This window comes from Neltuma alba, unplaced genomic scaffold (genome assembly GCF_004799145.2).
Source record: "Neltuma alba isolate B1F8T4 unplaced genomic scaffold, ASM479914v2 tig00012517_pilon, whole genome shotgun sequence".
Lineage (NCBI taxonomy): Eukaryota > Viridiplantae > Streptophyta > Magnoliopsida > Fabales > Fabaceae > Neltuma > Neltuma alba.
Genome location: NW_021636984.1, coordinates 54,821 through 68,985, shown reverse-complemented (window position 1 = coordinate 68,985; position 14,165 = coordinate 54,821). Strand labels below are relative to the sequence as shown.

At 39.6% G+C, this 14,165-nt stretch overlaps 3 protein-coding genes across 4 annotated transcripts; 2 read left to right on the top strand and 1 right to left on the bottom strand.

Moving 5' to 3' along the window:
* The first annotated feature begins 268 nt into the window (after positions 1 to 268).
* Positions 269 to 5,366, top strand: LOC114728002 (U11/U12 small nuclear ribonucleoprotein 48 kDa protein). Of its 2 annotated transcripts, none has more exons than XM_028914805.1 (5): positions 269 to 1,898; positions 2,392 to 2,506; positions 2,886 to 2,993; positions 3,135 to 3,818; positions 4,789 to 5,366. In XM_028914805.1, the coding sequence occupies exons 1-4, from the start codon at positions 589 to 591 to the stop codon at positions 3,750 to 3,752; spliced, it is 2,151 nt and encodes a 716-aa protein (XP_028770638.1). In that variant the 5' UTR covers positions 269 to 588; the 3' UTR covers positions 3,753 to 3,818; positions 4,789 to 5,366. The 2 variants fall into 2 exon arrangements, with proteins under 2 accessions (XP_028770638.1, XP_028770637.1); XM_028914804.1 differs by having other exon boundaries at positions 3,931 to 5,366.
* Positions 5,367 to 8,278: 2,912 nt separating this feature from the next.
* LOC114727996 (bidirectional sugar transporter NEC1-like) lies at positions 8,279 to 9,604 on the top strand. The gene is made up of 6 exons (XM_028914797.1): positions 8,279 to 8,327; positions 8,463 to 8,499; positions 8,626 to 8,836; positions 8,905 to 9,066; positions 9,157 to 9,276; positions 9,420 to 9,604. The coding sequence occupies exons 1-6, from the start codon at positions 8,279 to 8,281 to the stop codon at positions 9,552 to 9,554; spliced, it is 714 nt and encodes a 237-aa protein (XP_028770630.1). The 3' UTR covers positions 9,555 to 9,604.
* Positions 9,605 to 11,341: 1,737 nt separating this feature from the next.
* Positions 11,342 to 13,066, bottom strand: LOC114728006 (receptor-like kinase LIP2). The gene is made up of 5 exons (XM_028914808.1): positions 12,964 to 13,066; positions 12,514 to 12,689; positions 12,249 to 12,441; positions 11,737 to 12,128; positions 11,342 to 11,630 (listed from the first exon to the last, which is right to left on the bottom strand). Exons 1-5 carry the CDS (start codon positions 13,064 to 13,066, stop codon positions 11,397 to 11,399), a joined length of 1,098 nt encoding a protein of 365 aa, XP_028770641.1. The 3' UTR covers positions 11,342 to 11,396.
* Positions 13,067 to 14,165: the final 1,099 nt, after the last annotated feature.

The window sequence follows — 14,165 nt, the reverse complement described above, 5'->3', positions numbered from 1 at the left end:
CGAGACGCAACAGGAGAGTGGATTATGGGATTTGAAAAAGCACTTGGAGCTTACCCGGTCTCAACAGCTGAAATCCTAGCTATCAAGACCGGGCTCGAGGTCTGCAAAGGACTTCATATTAGTGACATACATGTGTATTCAGACTCACTGGAGGCAATTAATATGTTGATAAAAGATAGCAGAACCAACCACCCTTTTAAAGAGGAAATAGAGGAGACCAGAAAACTCTTGTATGAGGAGTGGAATGTGATCATTTCACATGCAAACAGAGAGAATATCCACTGTGCTGACAGCATGACTCGAACAGTGCAAGTCGCAAGTCAGGATGTCATCCTATATCCGGAAATACCAGCATGGTGCCGGGAAGGATTTTGGAGAGACAAAAGAACGATGGCGGGGGGCTAGCTGAAGCTGTTGTTTTTTATCCTTTTGTACTTTCAAGCGTTAGCTTGCCGTTTGTAACCAAAAAACAAAAAACATCCCCCCAAACCCAAAACACCCCCCCTCCCAAAAACAAAAAACCTCGGCCCAACAGGGGCAAGCCTGGCGGCCTTACCTGAATCTGGAGTTACGGTGCGGCGGTCACGAATGACGGATTCTTCTGCTCCATCTTTGACCTTCCACCCCACAAACCCTAGCCCCAGGATGTTCAATCCTCCCTGCAATTCGCCACCCGACCTTTCAACAGCCCTCTCATCCCTGAACAACCTCATTCACCTCTCGCACCGCACCTTCTATTCTCTCCCCTCTCTCTTGCGACCGCACTCACAAAACCCTAACCCCAATCTCGTACAATGCCCTTTCAATCATCACCACCTGATGCCTCCTGAATTCCTTTTTCTTCACTACCTCCGTTGCCCTTCCTCTCCTCACCCTCTCCCCAATCCCGACGACCTCCTTCATTCTCTCTCTTACCCCAAAACCCTCCAGTTCAATGATCGTTGTCGCCAGGACAACTGCTTCCAACAAACTCTCCATGATCCTCACGCTGAACTCTTATTCTCTTTGGAGGATTACGTCGACGTTGGTTTTAACTTCTTTTACCATGATTGCCCGGGTGTGGTTACTTTGTCCGATGTGGATGCTATGAAGAGAACCTTTACGCTTCCTGGTATATTATCAATTGAATGCTTTGGTTTTGTTAAGGCTAATGACATAGAGATTAAGTATTCTGAGCGAGAGCATTTGGGAATTCTTCCCTCCGAGTACTGGACTATCAAGAAAGAGGTCGACGCTTGGGATGATTATCCTACTACATGCTCGCATGGTGTTCTTCGTGCGATTGGAGGTGTAGGAATTACTAAGGCATGTGATTTCATGAGATGGATAATGGCAAATTCGCCCAGATATGGTGTTGTGATTGATATGCCTATGGGACAGCATATATTTTTACTGTTTAGTTTATGTTTGAAGTCGATTCTTAGAGAAGCTTTAAATACATTGGATGTGTTGAACAATCAGCTTTTGGAGTTAGATTGCTCCGAGTGTCCTGTTTTGGTTCGGTCATCGGCATGGTTAACATCACAAATTTCAATTTTGTATGGTTCAACGAAGGGAAAGCTATTTGTTCTTGATTTGCTTAAGATGTGTACTTTAGACGGTGCATCAGCTCTGTTGTTGTATACCTTTGGGAAAGCTGACATTGAAGCCCCCCCATTTAAAGAAAAGTTTCGGAATCAAAATATTGCTGGCATGGACATGAAGGGCGCAAAATATGACATTCTGCAAGAAGGAAATGCACACTCTGGGCAGAACAACGTTGTGGATGGAACTATTTGTAGCTGTAATGTCTCCATATCCCAAGTTGCAGCAGCTATTGCAGCATTGCATGAGCGATCTTTGCTTGAAGATAGAATGAAGAGACTGTGGTTCTCTCAGCAATCAAACAAATTTCAGCTGTATGTTGCTTACACATTTCAAACCCCCCAAAAGAATAACCTCATGAAGAAGATTTACAGAATTTAAAAATTACTGGGGAGTCCAAAAGAGATTTAATATATCTGTTATACACATCCCAAATGTTCCAAATTCACAGAACTTGGGAAAAAGGTTCATGATTTATGATTATGCAAATTCCAATCATCAATTTGTAATCTCGAGCTGAACATAACTAACCTTAGACTCTTCTGGATAGTTGCAATTTCGTTACAGATTACATATTTTCATTGTAGAATTGTTACCTAATCTTTAGCATTCTGCATGTTTCTTTTCCACCAGTTGGCTACTATGTCCGTGCTCTACATGTTGTTTTTTCTTCTAAACAATTAAGAGATGTGACTGGTCTGACACTCGCGGACATCATGTTTGATTTGCCCCTGATTATTATAAACTAAGTTATTGTGAATACTATGTCCGAAAATAAATCTTTTATATTTTATCTTTTTCCATTAGGGTTGCTGAGCATTGTTATTTGACTGAGAAAGCGAATGAGGAGAGGAAGAAGAGGCCTAATTATAGAGCTGTGATTGACTACGATGGGCTTCCTCGACAGCAATCATCTAACATGGTAAATTTAATCAGATGTGAATGAGCAGCGGAGCTTTCTGATCTACATTTGCCTGAATCATGTTTTATGCATAATGGGATGAGCTTTTACTTCTTTTGGCCTTGTTTAGAGCACCGAAAGTAAAAATGACTGGGATGAACTAGTTTGCTTCAATGATGTGTTGGACCTTATTCTAAGTCTAAAATTCTAAGTCTAAAGCTCTTCATATGACATCAAAGGATTGCTAAGATACATTTGCTAACTGCCTTCCTTACGGAGTAGCACAAAATGTCAATAACATTAGAGAAACTAATTCTAAATATTTATTGATGCTCTTTTTTTATCTGATGTACTCCACACTACATGTACTTAATATACATAAACTTTCTGTTGGTTACAGGGAACAACCGGAGTGAAGACACGGGAGGAGTTACTAGCTGAAGAAAGAGACTACAAACGTAGAAGAATGTCTTATCGTGGCAAGAAGATAAAGAGATCAACTGTACAGGTCAGAATCAGATGAAAATTTTTTCTACAAGCATAGCTTGAATAGTACCATGATGCATCATTTCTTGTATAATTTGACTATGAAAATTTTAATCCCAGCTATTCAGTAAGCTCTATATTCATTTCTGTTCTCCTTTTGAAGGTGATGAGGGATATAATAGAGGAATACATGGAAGAGATCAAGCAGGCGGGAGGTGTTGGGAGCCCTATGAAGCAATCTGATGAGAGTGGGATGTTGCCATTGGAATCTCTTTCCCGCCGTGACATGGATATTGAAGCAAAGATATTAAGAAAAGGCAGTCGTGAGTCATCTGTGGCAACAGTTTGTAATCCAAGTCATTATGAACAGAAATCACGAACTATCTATTGTGACAAAAGCAAAGCTGTCGAGATCCTAGAGGATGCCTCTCCTAGAGATTATGAACAACCTAGACAAGGACATTCCAGAAAGCATGGATATATAGAAGCTCATGGGAATACTGTCCATGCACGTTATGGTAGAAAACATGCTTCTGGCGGCCCTGAAGGACCAAATAGTTATGGCCCATCAAATGACAGTATCAGTTGTCATAGAAAACATGATTATTCAAGGAGGAAAAAGTATGATGAGAAGTCGAGATCCAGAGATAGGTGGCAAGGGAACTCTCACAGGAATCATGATTATGATTCTCCCTTGAAAAGGGCATTTGAGGATCGATATGATCCTTCAGAATCTCTTGATCTCTATGAAGATAATGTCTCCCCCGGTACTAAAAGATAAACTGTGGTGACAGCCATCATGTACACTGTGTTCGCTGGAACTCTGAAGGGACAGCGTCCAGAGCAGGTAACTTTTTTTTTTTTTTGGGGGGGGGTTTATATATACTATCTGGCTTTAACTTCTGTATGGATTCCAGAAAGTTCTACATTTTGATGCGGTTATTTGCATAACTTTGCAGTAAGAAGTTATCTGGCTTCAGCATATGACTGTATCCTCCTTTGTATCCTTAACTGTGAATTTTGTTCATTTAAGCAAATTTTGCTGTGACTTACGGTTTTGTTCATTATGTTCGTCATTTTTTTCTCTTAGAGGGAAGCAATAAGAAATGGGAATCATAGCAACAATCTATCATCATGCAATAAATCTACGTTGAAGTTTTTAGGATCAGTGGCGTCTTAGCTCAATTTATGATTGTTTTACTTTCATGTCACACAAAAAGAATCAGTTATGTCTTTTCTTTATGAATGGAATCATGTTGGACAGAAGTTATATGCTTTTTTTTTTTTTTTGGGTGTGCTGATATTCTTTGCTTTAGATATTGAACAACTAAACTTCTAACGTGTGTTCCTCATTTTGTTGCTTTGGATATTGGTATGCAACAGCAACAGTGGGCACCTGTAAACTTCATCGTATTTCGGATATCTTAGCGAGCAATGATAGGAAATAATATGTACTTGCCTCTCCTTGCATATTTTGTCGTCAACATTAGCTTGCCCGCATCCTACCGTTCCATATCACATGTCCTTAGACTACACTTCGAATACTTGATGCATGCAAAAGGCTGGTCGCGTTTCGTTTGTTAGCCAGCTGTGATTTCATGGCAACAAAATGAATCTGAAACGAAGCGCATGTTCCAACAATACCTGAAACTGTGATTAATTTCTTGAAATGTTTGTTACTTTCTTTTGCGTTGATTTCTTGCTTGATACAGGATAATCTTTCAATTCTTCCCGTGGTTAACTCAGGTTTTTGTTCGCCTTTTTACCTTCAGAGCTGCAGAAATCTTTCCTTTGAGTTGACTCGGTCAATTGTTTAGTTTATTGTAGACAGCCAGAAATGGAGCTCGTGTTACTGCTTGTATAACATGCCTGGAGATGGGTCTTGGAGGGGAGATTAATTCACCATGAGAAAATGTTCTTGAATCATGACTGCCTGAAGCCCAGGGTCTCGTTCTTGCCACCAGAGATAAAACTATCAATTCTTTTGCGGCGGGACCACCCAAAGCCTTACTCAAGGCTCATTTGCCTCTTGTCAAAATATGTTTACATTTTTTCATTTCCACCTGTTTTAAGGTATTTCAGTGTGAATGAATCGTGTGCCCGGCGCTTTTAGCAAACACTGGGATTTGGTTGGGTTTTTTTTTTTGGGGGGGGGGGGGGGGTTGTCAAACAACGGGCCACTAGAAGCTTATTGCAGGATAACATTTTAGCCAAGCTGTGTGCAAGTTACTAACAGGTAATAGCATCCTTCCATGCAACTTGCGTGAAAAGGCTTGGAATGTGATTAAATCTAATTTGGATTATTTATATTTAAAAATTTTAGTACTTTTTAAGTGATGAATTTCATTTTAAAAAGTGATAGCTGAAATTGTTAGAAAAGTGGTTATTAGAATCAGGTTATTTTTGCAAAAGAGCTGTGGGTATTTGAAAATTTTTATTGGAATAATGTCATTTTGAAAGTGGAAAAAATGTAGCAATGTTTACCTGTCATGTTGACCCAATTTTGTTAATGTGGCATGCTTATGTGGCATTTATCTCACCTCTTTCGTGATGTCAGATATTTTAATAGGGAAAAAAAATGAGAAAATAGAAAACTCTGCCTTCCTCTTTCGTCTCAAAAGGGAAAGACCAAGGCTGAATGGAATTGAAATAAAACGGAAAAAAAAGAAGCAGTGAGCAATAGTGGATAGGATTATGAGTGTGAATTTGTTTAAGCACTACATGTTAATATGTGATACTTGTTATCAAAATGAAATTTGAACTATTTAAATTTAATTTGAATAGTTTGAATTTAAAAATTAAAATTTAAAATGAAAATTTTTTAAATGGCATTTGAAGATTAACTAACGTATTTTTCATTTCATATTTGAAGATATTTTTTCAAAAGTGATGCTCCGTCACAATGGAGGAAAATTGTGGGGTGTGTGACGAAGCAACCTGCATTCGGATCTTTGTCAATAGTACATTCACTTGCCGAGACTTTATTTGAATGTTCGAATTATGAGCACGGAGCAGAAGGAGTGGATAAAACAGGGGAGAATGAATTGTGTGGATAACGGTTGTACGAAGGGCAGATTCAGTGGATACAAATGAAACCGCCGAGACTGAGTACGTGGAAGCGTCGCATTGGTGCCTTGGCCCTGCCCTGTTTGTGACGTCCCCAGTTTTGGCATGCTTTGCTTTGGGGACCTGGCTTCTTCCCCCAGACCTATCACCACCATCCCCATACTATATGCCCATTAGAAATATCCGATTATTGTGGAATTTCATGGACTTCGATTATCAATAAATTTTTGCGCCTATACTTTTAGGAAAAATCATTTTAAAAGTGCCAGTATTTTTTTTAATTCTTAACTTAGTACCTATGTATTTTTCTCTCTTAATTAAATCTTTAATTTTGCTCTATTAACGTCATTAACTCTTGCAAAGAGACTAAAAATGCTGGTAGAAAAAGAATTACAAGAGCTAATGTTGTTAAAAAATAAAATTAAATAATTTAATTAAGATAAAAATACTTAGATACCAAATTAAAAATTGAGAGAAAGTATAAATACCTGTAATATAATATTCCCTACTTTTAATTAAGGGTATTCTCATAAATATGCACTGATTTTCTCTTCTTTATTATTATTTTTAGTTCTAAATATAAGAGTTAGGCTGTATTTATTTTGATCATAAATATATGATCTCAATTCATTTTTTTAAAAATATATATATTTGTTCCTTCATCAGGAGGTAATTATAACATGTGCAATTAGAAAGGATATTTTGAAGGAAAAACACATTTATTATAAATAACTAATTTAATTAATTATTTTAATATATGTAAATTAATTGTTTTACCTCTTATATTAAAAAAGGGAGAGAGTATAATATTAATTTGCAACAACTGAGGGAATGAGTGAGTGGAATGTGAAAGCATGGGATTGTTTTGCAGATGCGGGAGAAAGCAATGTCCGAAATAAAAGCGATGAACGTGACGTTACAAAGATGTTTTGTGAGAATTAGTCACCAACACTGCTCAACGTAACTGCTTTCCCTATCTTCTTATCCCTTTTCCATTTCTGCAACATCCAACATTCTGTGGTTCCTATTCAATTGTTACTTGCGTGAGCCTATCAAACTCGTTCAATATAATCCCCTGATATTTTCAAGAAAAGCGCAGGCCATATCATATAAGTCACGTTTGATACGAAGCATTAAAAATAAAGGGTAGAGATTTAAAACAGGATTGAGAAAAATCTATTAAAAATGTTTAGCATGAAAGATTATTTATTATATAGTATTAGACAAACTCATGTACGTGAGATTAAGAAATACTATAGAAGAAGATGGTATTCCCCAATCTTATCTCCATAAGTTTACCTGATTTCATATAATAAACAATTATTCATACCATATGCTCTTTTAATAATTTTTCTAAATTATAATTTCAACCCCTATCTTTCATTTTTAATACTCTATATCAAACGCAACAATAGAGTATTTGCATACGCAACAACACGTAGCCACGTCCCCACCCCCAAAAAAAAAACTATTCTGCCGTCCCTGCCACTAACATGTTGATAAGATAAGTTCAGTTCTTTGCATGAAATTGTGGCGTGACACGCAATCACCCGCCGTTAACATCCTTTCCTTAGTGTGTGCACACTGTACAAAGCAAACCGCACAATCTCATCAATTAATTCTTGTTCTTTCTCATTATGTTGCTGCTTTATCTCTTCACCCACTCAAATGCTCATATGAAAAGGACTACTCTTTCCATTTCAAGCCCAGACAGACAGAAGCAAACAAAACAACAGCAGGGTACATCCATGATGTTAGTTTGGTTGAAACATGATTTTGGGAGTTGGGTCAGTTAGTCGGGCAGACTTAAATCATAATACTGTTCCTTAATATTAATATAAAATCTCATTTGATTTTTATTTTGATTCTAAATATAAGACCCCAATCAATTTGGTCTTTTATATTTATCTATTTTTTTTTCAAAGATAGTTCTTATAATAATGGTAGTTCTAGCCAATACACTTGAATAGTAATAATATTTTAAGAAAGATGACAGTTTTTTTAATTTACTTAAATTAGTCAATTAGCTTTTATATTAAAGATCAGGATTGTAGTATGTAATTAAAACCAGAAAGCGCGCGGGCCATTACAAAACCAAAATCACCATTTTTATCTTCATCCTGTTGCCAAACCCTTGACAGGCCCAATGTATATAAATAGTGGGGGCAACCTCAGTCCAACACCATCTCGTCTTCTCCCGCCACACTTGGCTATTCACGTACGTTAGCTGAGCCCAGCAAAATGCTCTCCTTGTCTGATCACGACTTGGTTTTCATCTTTGGTCTTTTAGGTGTGTGGGTGTGTGTGTGTTACTTACGCTCCAATTATACGTTGTACTCGTTCACATAACAATTCTCTCCTTCATATATATGCTCTCAGTCTCCAGCACTGAACTGACTCTTTTTGCTGCGCTGAACGTACGTAGGTAACGTTGTGTCGTTCATGGTGTTCTTGGCGCCCTTGTAAGTAAACAAAAAGAAAGAAGAGATCGAAACTTGCTTACTATTATATAACTGAGGTGGTAATAGGCTGAGTTAGAAAACTAAATACTAATGAAGTTGTTATATGTGTACGCGCGTGGGTGGCAGGCCAACGTTCTACAGGATATGGAAGGGCAAATCGTCGGAAGGGTTTCAATCCATCCCATACGTGGTTGCACTGCTGAGCGCAATGCTGCTGCTGTATTATGGTTTCCTAAAGAGCAACGCCATCCTGATCATCACCATCAACGCCATCGGATGCGCCATAGAACTCGCTTACCTCATCCTCTACCTCACCTTTGCTACCAGGAAGCAGAAGGTGCGTGCCCAGTTGGCATATCTTCACTCTCATCTTGTGGCTTTCAATGTAATGTAATGTGATTGCAGATTTGGACTGTGGGGATGATGGGGATATTCAACGTGGGGGGGTTTGGGCTGACGCTCGTAATTTCCATATTGGGAGTGAAGGAATGGGAGCGCGTTCACGCCGTTGGATGGATCTGCGCCATTTTCAACATCGCCGTCTTCGCTGCTCCCCTGAGCATCATGGTGTGTGCGTGTGCGCGCGCGTTTATAATGTGCGGGTATAATTTAATAGCATGCATGCATGTATGTGACGATGAAGTCTTTAATTTGCAGAGGAGGGTCATCAAAACCAAAAGCGTGGAGTATATGCCCTTTACTCTGTCCTTGTCTCTGACGCTGTGCGCCGCCACCTGGTTTTTCTACGGCTTCTTCGACAAAGATTACTACATCATGGTGAGCAGTAGTTAACGTGATATATATATTTACACACGCACACACACGTGTTAATGTGTTTAATATTAACGAATGACGAGCACCGAGTGGAAAATAGAAATAAAGAATGAAGCTAAGCATGGATGGATGGATGGATGGACCAGGTGCCGAATGTGGTGGGATTCATGTTTGGAGCGGCTCAGATGGGGTTATACATCGCGTACAAGGACGCCAACAAGAAGGACTCCCAATCCAAAAGCATGCCGCCGGCGCCGCCTCAGCTCCCCGACGTCGTCTGACCTCTTAATTAAATAGCTCCTCCCCTCCCCTTCTCTTCTTTCTTTTCTCATGTACGTACATGTGGAATAAATTATCATTACACTTCATAATAATTTCTCATTCTCTTTTAATATTTATTTGAACGCAAACTTCTCACCCCCCCCCCCTCGAGACAACGCCTTAGCAAAGGCTCCCACCGCATCCCGCCTAGAGAGGATGGGGTCCTATATGATGATATGATATAATCTACGAGTCGAGCCGATCGTACGTGAAGAAACTGATATCTCCCCGGCCCCGTTCCCAGTTCCAATCCAGGGCTCAGCGCTATGCTTGTTTCGTTTCGCTTTAATGGAGCAAACCTCATTAGCTATCTCAAAATGAAAGTTAATTACCCGCTTACTTTTATTTTCGCTTGCATACACTTTAATCTAAAATGACTTTTACTCCCCATAAGCAGCTGCTTTTACTTCTCTTTTACCGAGTTTCAATTTGCAGAACTGACTCTTCTTTTCAATGATACATTCAAATGCGAAACAACACGCGCGCACGCGTATATTAGTGAACTGGGCTGGGCTTTCATTGATATATATATGCGCGAACGTGTATTTTTTTTTTTATCCACCCAGTTTACCGGAGCTTTCTTCCGACTATATCTGGATTCGATCCACGTTGTGTACCTGGCTGTGGTAGGTGAGTCTCCTAACGGAGATTTTCATATAAGCTGAGGTTCGAACTCGAAACCTCACTTAAACAGTACCAAGTCGCTTAGCACGTAAACTAACCCCTGTTCAAGCTTGTGACGGTGACACCTCTGGGCTTCTGGCCTTTCGGCTCCGATCAAGAGTAATGCCTCATCGGGCTGTCACCGGGACCGTTGCACATGCGTGTAATGTAAATATTACTATAACTACATTAATTTTAATAACGTGTATATGAATAAATTGGTTAATTTAATTTTTTGATAATGATATGTTTTAATTTGAACATCTAATTTTAATATTGATGATGATGGGATAAATGAAATATAAATAAACTACAAATTAATAAACAAGTCTCAATAGCAACTAAGCAGACTCTAAGCTGCACAAATCAAAACACGCCGCGTTGTTTATTTTGTTGTGGCCGGCAGCCATGTTATTAATTTCTTAAGTGGGCTGCAAAGACGCAATATAAGATATACTGTTACAGTCTCCTGTTAAAAGCCCTCGTCATTAGGATAACCTCACCGTCGACAATACTATATATAATGTCAAGTTTTATTTCTAGGAACTATTAAGAACCTTCGCGTGTGTCCTGAGCATCAATTGGTTCATCGGGGAAAACAGTGTAATGAAGTTTTGTCAACTAATTAATGTTTGGTAGCTGGGATCAAAGCATCATCAGAGAATGGGCACCCACTAGCCGACGAAGGCAGATGAAATAGACACAAACGCACAACTTTGAAGCCTGCTATTAAACAATGTAGTCCAGATATACATACAAGCTATACATGGTGGTATTAACTAATTATACATGGAGTTGCTGCCTCTGCCGTGCCTCCACAGTGGGTTACATCCATAACATTCCTTTCACGATTCATTCGTGTTTTACTTCCCTTCCTCACTGCGTCCTCCATCTTGTGGCGCCTTGTGCTTCATACACTCCCCCGCCACTTCTTCCTTTACGTATATACTACTGCTCTTTCGCTCTCATATATTCATATCACACCGCGTACCATTTCCACATCATGCCGTACGTCTCATCTCCTCCTACGACCACCTTCGTCAATTTGATTCCCTCCCTCCCCTCTCATTTTGCCCTCTTTAATTCCTTGCTCTCGTCGCTGTTGACAGTCTCATCGCCGACGTTCATGGCCCTCATTACTAGTCCCCCTCTTCATCCTCCTCATCGCAACTATCTCCAGCTTGATCCAAAAAAGTAAGGAAACTGAGAGCAGTTACGACGTCGCTCATCAAAGGACGGGCTCCCGCTTCCTCCTGCAGGCACATGGCTGCTATTGCCACTGCTTGATTCAGGTCCTTTTCTGGAAAATGCCTCTCCAGATCTGGATCCGCCATGTCCGGAAATCTTTTTGGGTCTTTGAAAAGGGGCACTGCCTGCTCGATTCATCACGACACAAAATGCAACTAGATATTAACGCCCCGCATCACTCTCGCAAGCAAGAGTAGAGACGTATTATAGTGTTAGAGAGAAATGACTTACCCACGAAACTAGGTTTTGTTCGTGGTTTGGTCTCGTGGTGTCGATGGCTCTCCGTCCAGTAATGAGCTCCAGCAAAATAACTCCAAAACTGTACACGTCCGATTTCAAGGTGACGTTACCTGTTGTTACGCACTCTGGGGCCGAGTATCCGTAGGTACCCATAACTATAGAAGGCGCGGGGTTGGCCTTGTGTCCCCCGGCAAGCTTGAACAACCCAAAATCTGAGAGTTTAGGGTTAAAGTCATCGTCCAGCAATATATTTGAGGATTTCAAGTCTCGATATATGACCGGCGGGTTAGCCTTGTCGTGCAAGTACTCCAATCCTCTCGCTGCATTATACGCTATTTTCATCCTAGTCATCCAATCCAATGGACGTTTATTTGGTCCGTTCTCTGCACCCACCCAATAGAAAAGCAAAGAAAAGGTGAATATGCGAATGCGAACTCCAAGATTAAAGGGGAAAAAAAATATTGGAGGGAGAATATTGGTTTGCAAAGTGGAAATGAGGGTACCGAGAAGGTGTTCTTCCAGGCAACCCCCTGCGATAAATTCGTAAACCAAAAGACGTTGATCCCCATCGGCACAATAACCGATGAGGTCGACTAGACTTTCGTGATGCAAGAGACTTAGCATCAAAACCTCGACCAGAAATTCCTTATTATTGCCTTGCACCCCGTTTTTGTCGAGTTGCTTCACAGCTACCACCTGAAAAACTCGAGACTTAGTAAACCGAAAGGAAGCAACCGGCATTTGGGGATTATATTCGCAAGACCAGACCTGGCCGGTCGCCGGAAGCGTGCCCTTATAGACTCTGCCAGAGCTGCCTTCACCCAGCAGGCATCCACGACGAAAATTCTTTGTTGCGGTTGCCAGCTCACGGAAAGTAAAAGGTTGCGCTTTTATACTTGCCGGATCAATTTGGCCTGGGTTTTCTGACTTTTGGTTCTTCACATCTGTTTGTCAACAATCCACCAGCTCTCAATCAATTTAATACGGCCATCTATTCTCATGGTTTTCATGCAAACCACAAGTGCCGATCAAATTTACGACTTTCAGGTCCTATACATTTATCTGTTTCATCTCCTCATGCTATTTTGAGATTGACGGTTGAATTCTTTTGTGACTAAATCAAATGCTAGAAAACAAATTATTGTTGTTCTTATTATTATTATTATTATTATTGATTTAGCAGAAATGCTCATAAAGAGAGGAGTGCTAGGAACTAACCGGGCGGTGTAGAAGGAATGTTTTCGTGCCGTGGGGAATCGTGCTCCATCTTGTTACGGCTTTTCTTTCTTCTGCGGGAGGAGAAACAGGGGAAGCAATTCATGGCACTAATACGAAGGCGCAAAACCAGAGGGCGAAGGGTCCTCCAAATAACGTTGAAGGAACCCGAGGGAGAGGAGCAGGGGATAGAAGGGCGGCCAGTAAATTAACATTACCATGAGAAGTACGTAGAAGAAGAAGAGGATGATGATGTCGATGTTGATGAAGAAGAAGAGGGCGATGTGCTTTGTGTGCGGGGAATGAAAAATGGAGAGGCTTGGTGAGAGCTGCGATAGGGGCAGGGAGATTTGAGGGGAGGGGGTTGAGGTGTGCTTTAGATGGATACCAAAAATTGTGGAATTTGTTGAACGTGTTGCAGAGCCAGGGTGGCTATTCATGGATGGTATCCAACTTCTGCTCTGTTTTCTTAAAATTGGTTATAATTTTGACTCTCACGCCATGCATTGCATCGCATCTTAATTCTTACCACTTTAGGGGGGAAAGAGAGTGTTTTTCTGGGAAAGAGAGAGAGAGAGAGAGAGGAAAAATGACGTTTAATTTCTATGTAAGGAATTTAATGGCAATCAATTTCCCCCGTCTGGCTAATTACGAAGTTGAACTCATTTTTGAGACGCTGTAAATGAATAACATTTAAAATAGAGAAAGTTGCATAAGGACGCTATCTAAGATAATTAAATATAAAAAAATTCTTTAAAAGCAAATTAATCTAAAGTTTCAAAAGACTTCGTTATAAAAGATTATATTTGTTTGTTTACTAAACTGTCCTTATCTTCTTCTTTTTTTTCATATGCGTTGATAACTAAAAAGACTCTATGCAATGATTAAGAATTATCATGATAGATATTAACAACTCATGTGTTAAATCCGTGTGATATACTAAGAAAACATGTTATTAATACATGTTGTAATAATTGCTAATCATTGTACTTTAAATTGTAAATAATTATCCTTTAATTTGTCAATGTATACTTTAAAAAAAATGAGGGCAGTTTAGTAATTCAATAAGTGGAATCTCTTACAATAAAATTTTATTGAGACTTCAAATTTGATGATTTCAAAGAATTTTTTGTATTTAAATTTTTTCTTTAAAATACTCTCCCTGACCCCCTTTGGCTGTTATTGGGACTTAAATCCAACAATTT

Bases quoted from the DNA above. Each gene is read 5' to 3' on its own strand.
- LOC114727996 (XM_028914797.1), top strand. From the start codon at position 8,279: ATGCTCTCCTTGTCTGATCACGACTTGGTTTTCATCTTTGGTCTTTTA. The intron at 8,500-8,625 runs GTAAGTAAACAA...CGTGGGTGGCAG, and splicing joins ATGGTGTTCTTGGCGCCCTT to GCCAACGTTCTACAGGATAT. The intron at 9,067-9,156 runs GTGTGTGCGTGT...TTTAATTTGCAG, and splicing joins CTGCTCCCCTGAGCATCATG to AGGAGGGTCATCAAAACCAA.
- LOC114728006 (XM_028914808.1), bottom strand. From the start codon at position 13,066: ATGAATTGCTTCCCCTGTTTCTCCTCCCGCAGAAGAAAGAAAAGCCGT. The intron at 12,442-12,513 runs GTCTGGTCTTGC...CGAGTTTTTCAG, and splicing joins CGCTTCCGGCGACCGGCCAG to GTGGTAGCTGTGAAGCAACT. The intron at 11,631-11,736 runs GTAAGTCATTTC...TGAATCGAGCAG, and splicing joins AACAAAACCTAGTTTCGTGG to GCAGTGCCCCTTTTCAAAGA.
- LOC114728002 (XM_028914805.1), top strand. From the start codon at position 589: ATGACGGATTCTTCTGCTCCATCTTTGACCTTCCACCCCACAAACCCT. The intron at 1,899-2,391 runs GTATGTTGCTTA...TTTTTCCATTAG, and splicing joins CAATCAAACAAATTTCAGCT to GGTTGCTGAGCATTGTTATT. The intron at 2,507-2,885 runs GTAAATTTAATC...TGTTGGTTACAG, and splicing joins GACAGCAATCATCTAACATG to GGAACAACCGGAGTGAAGAC.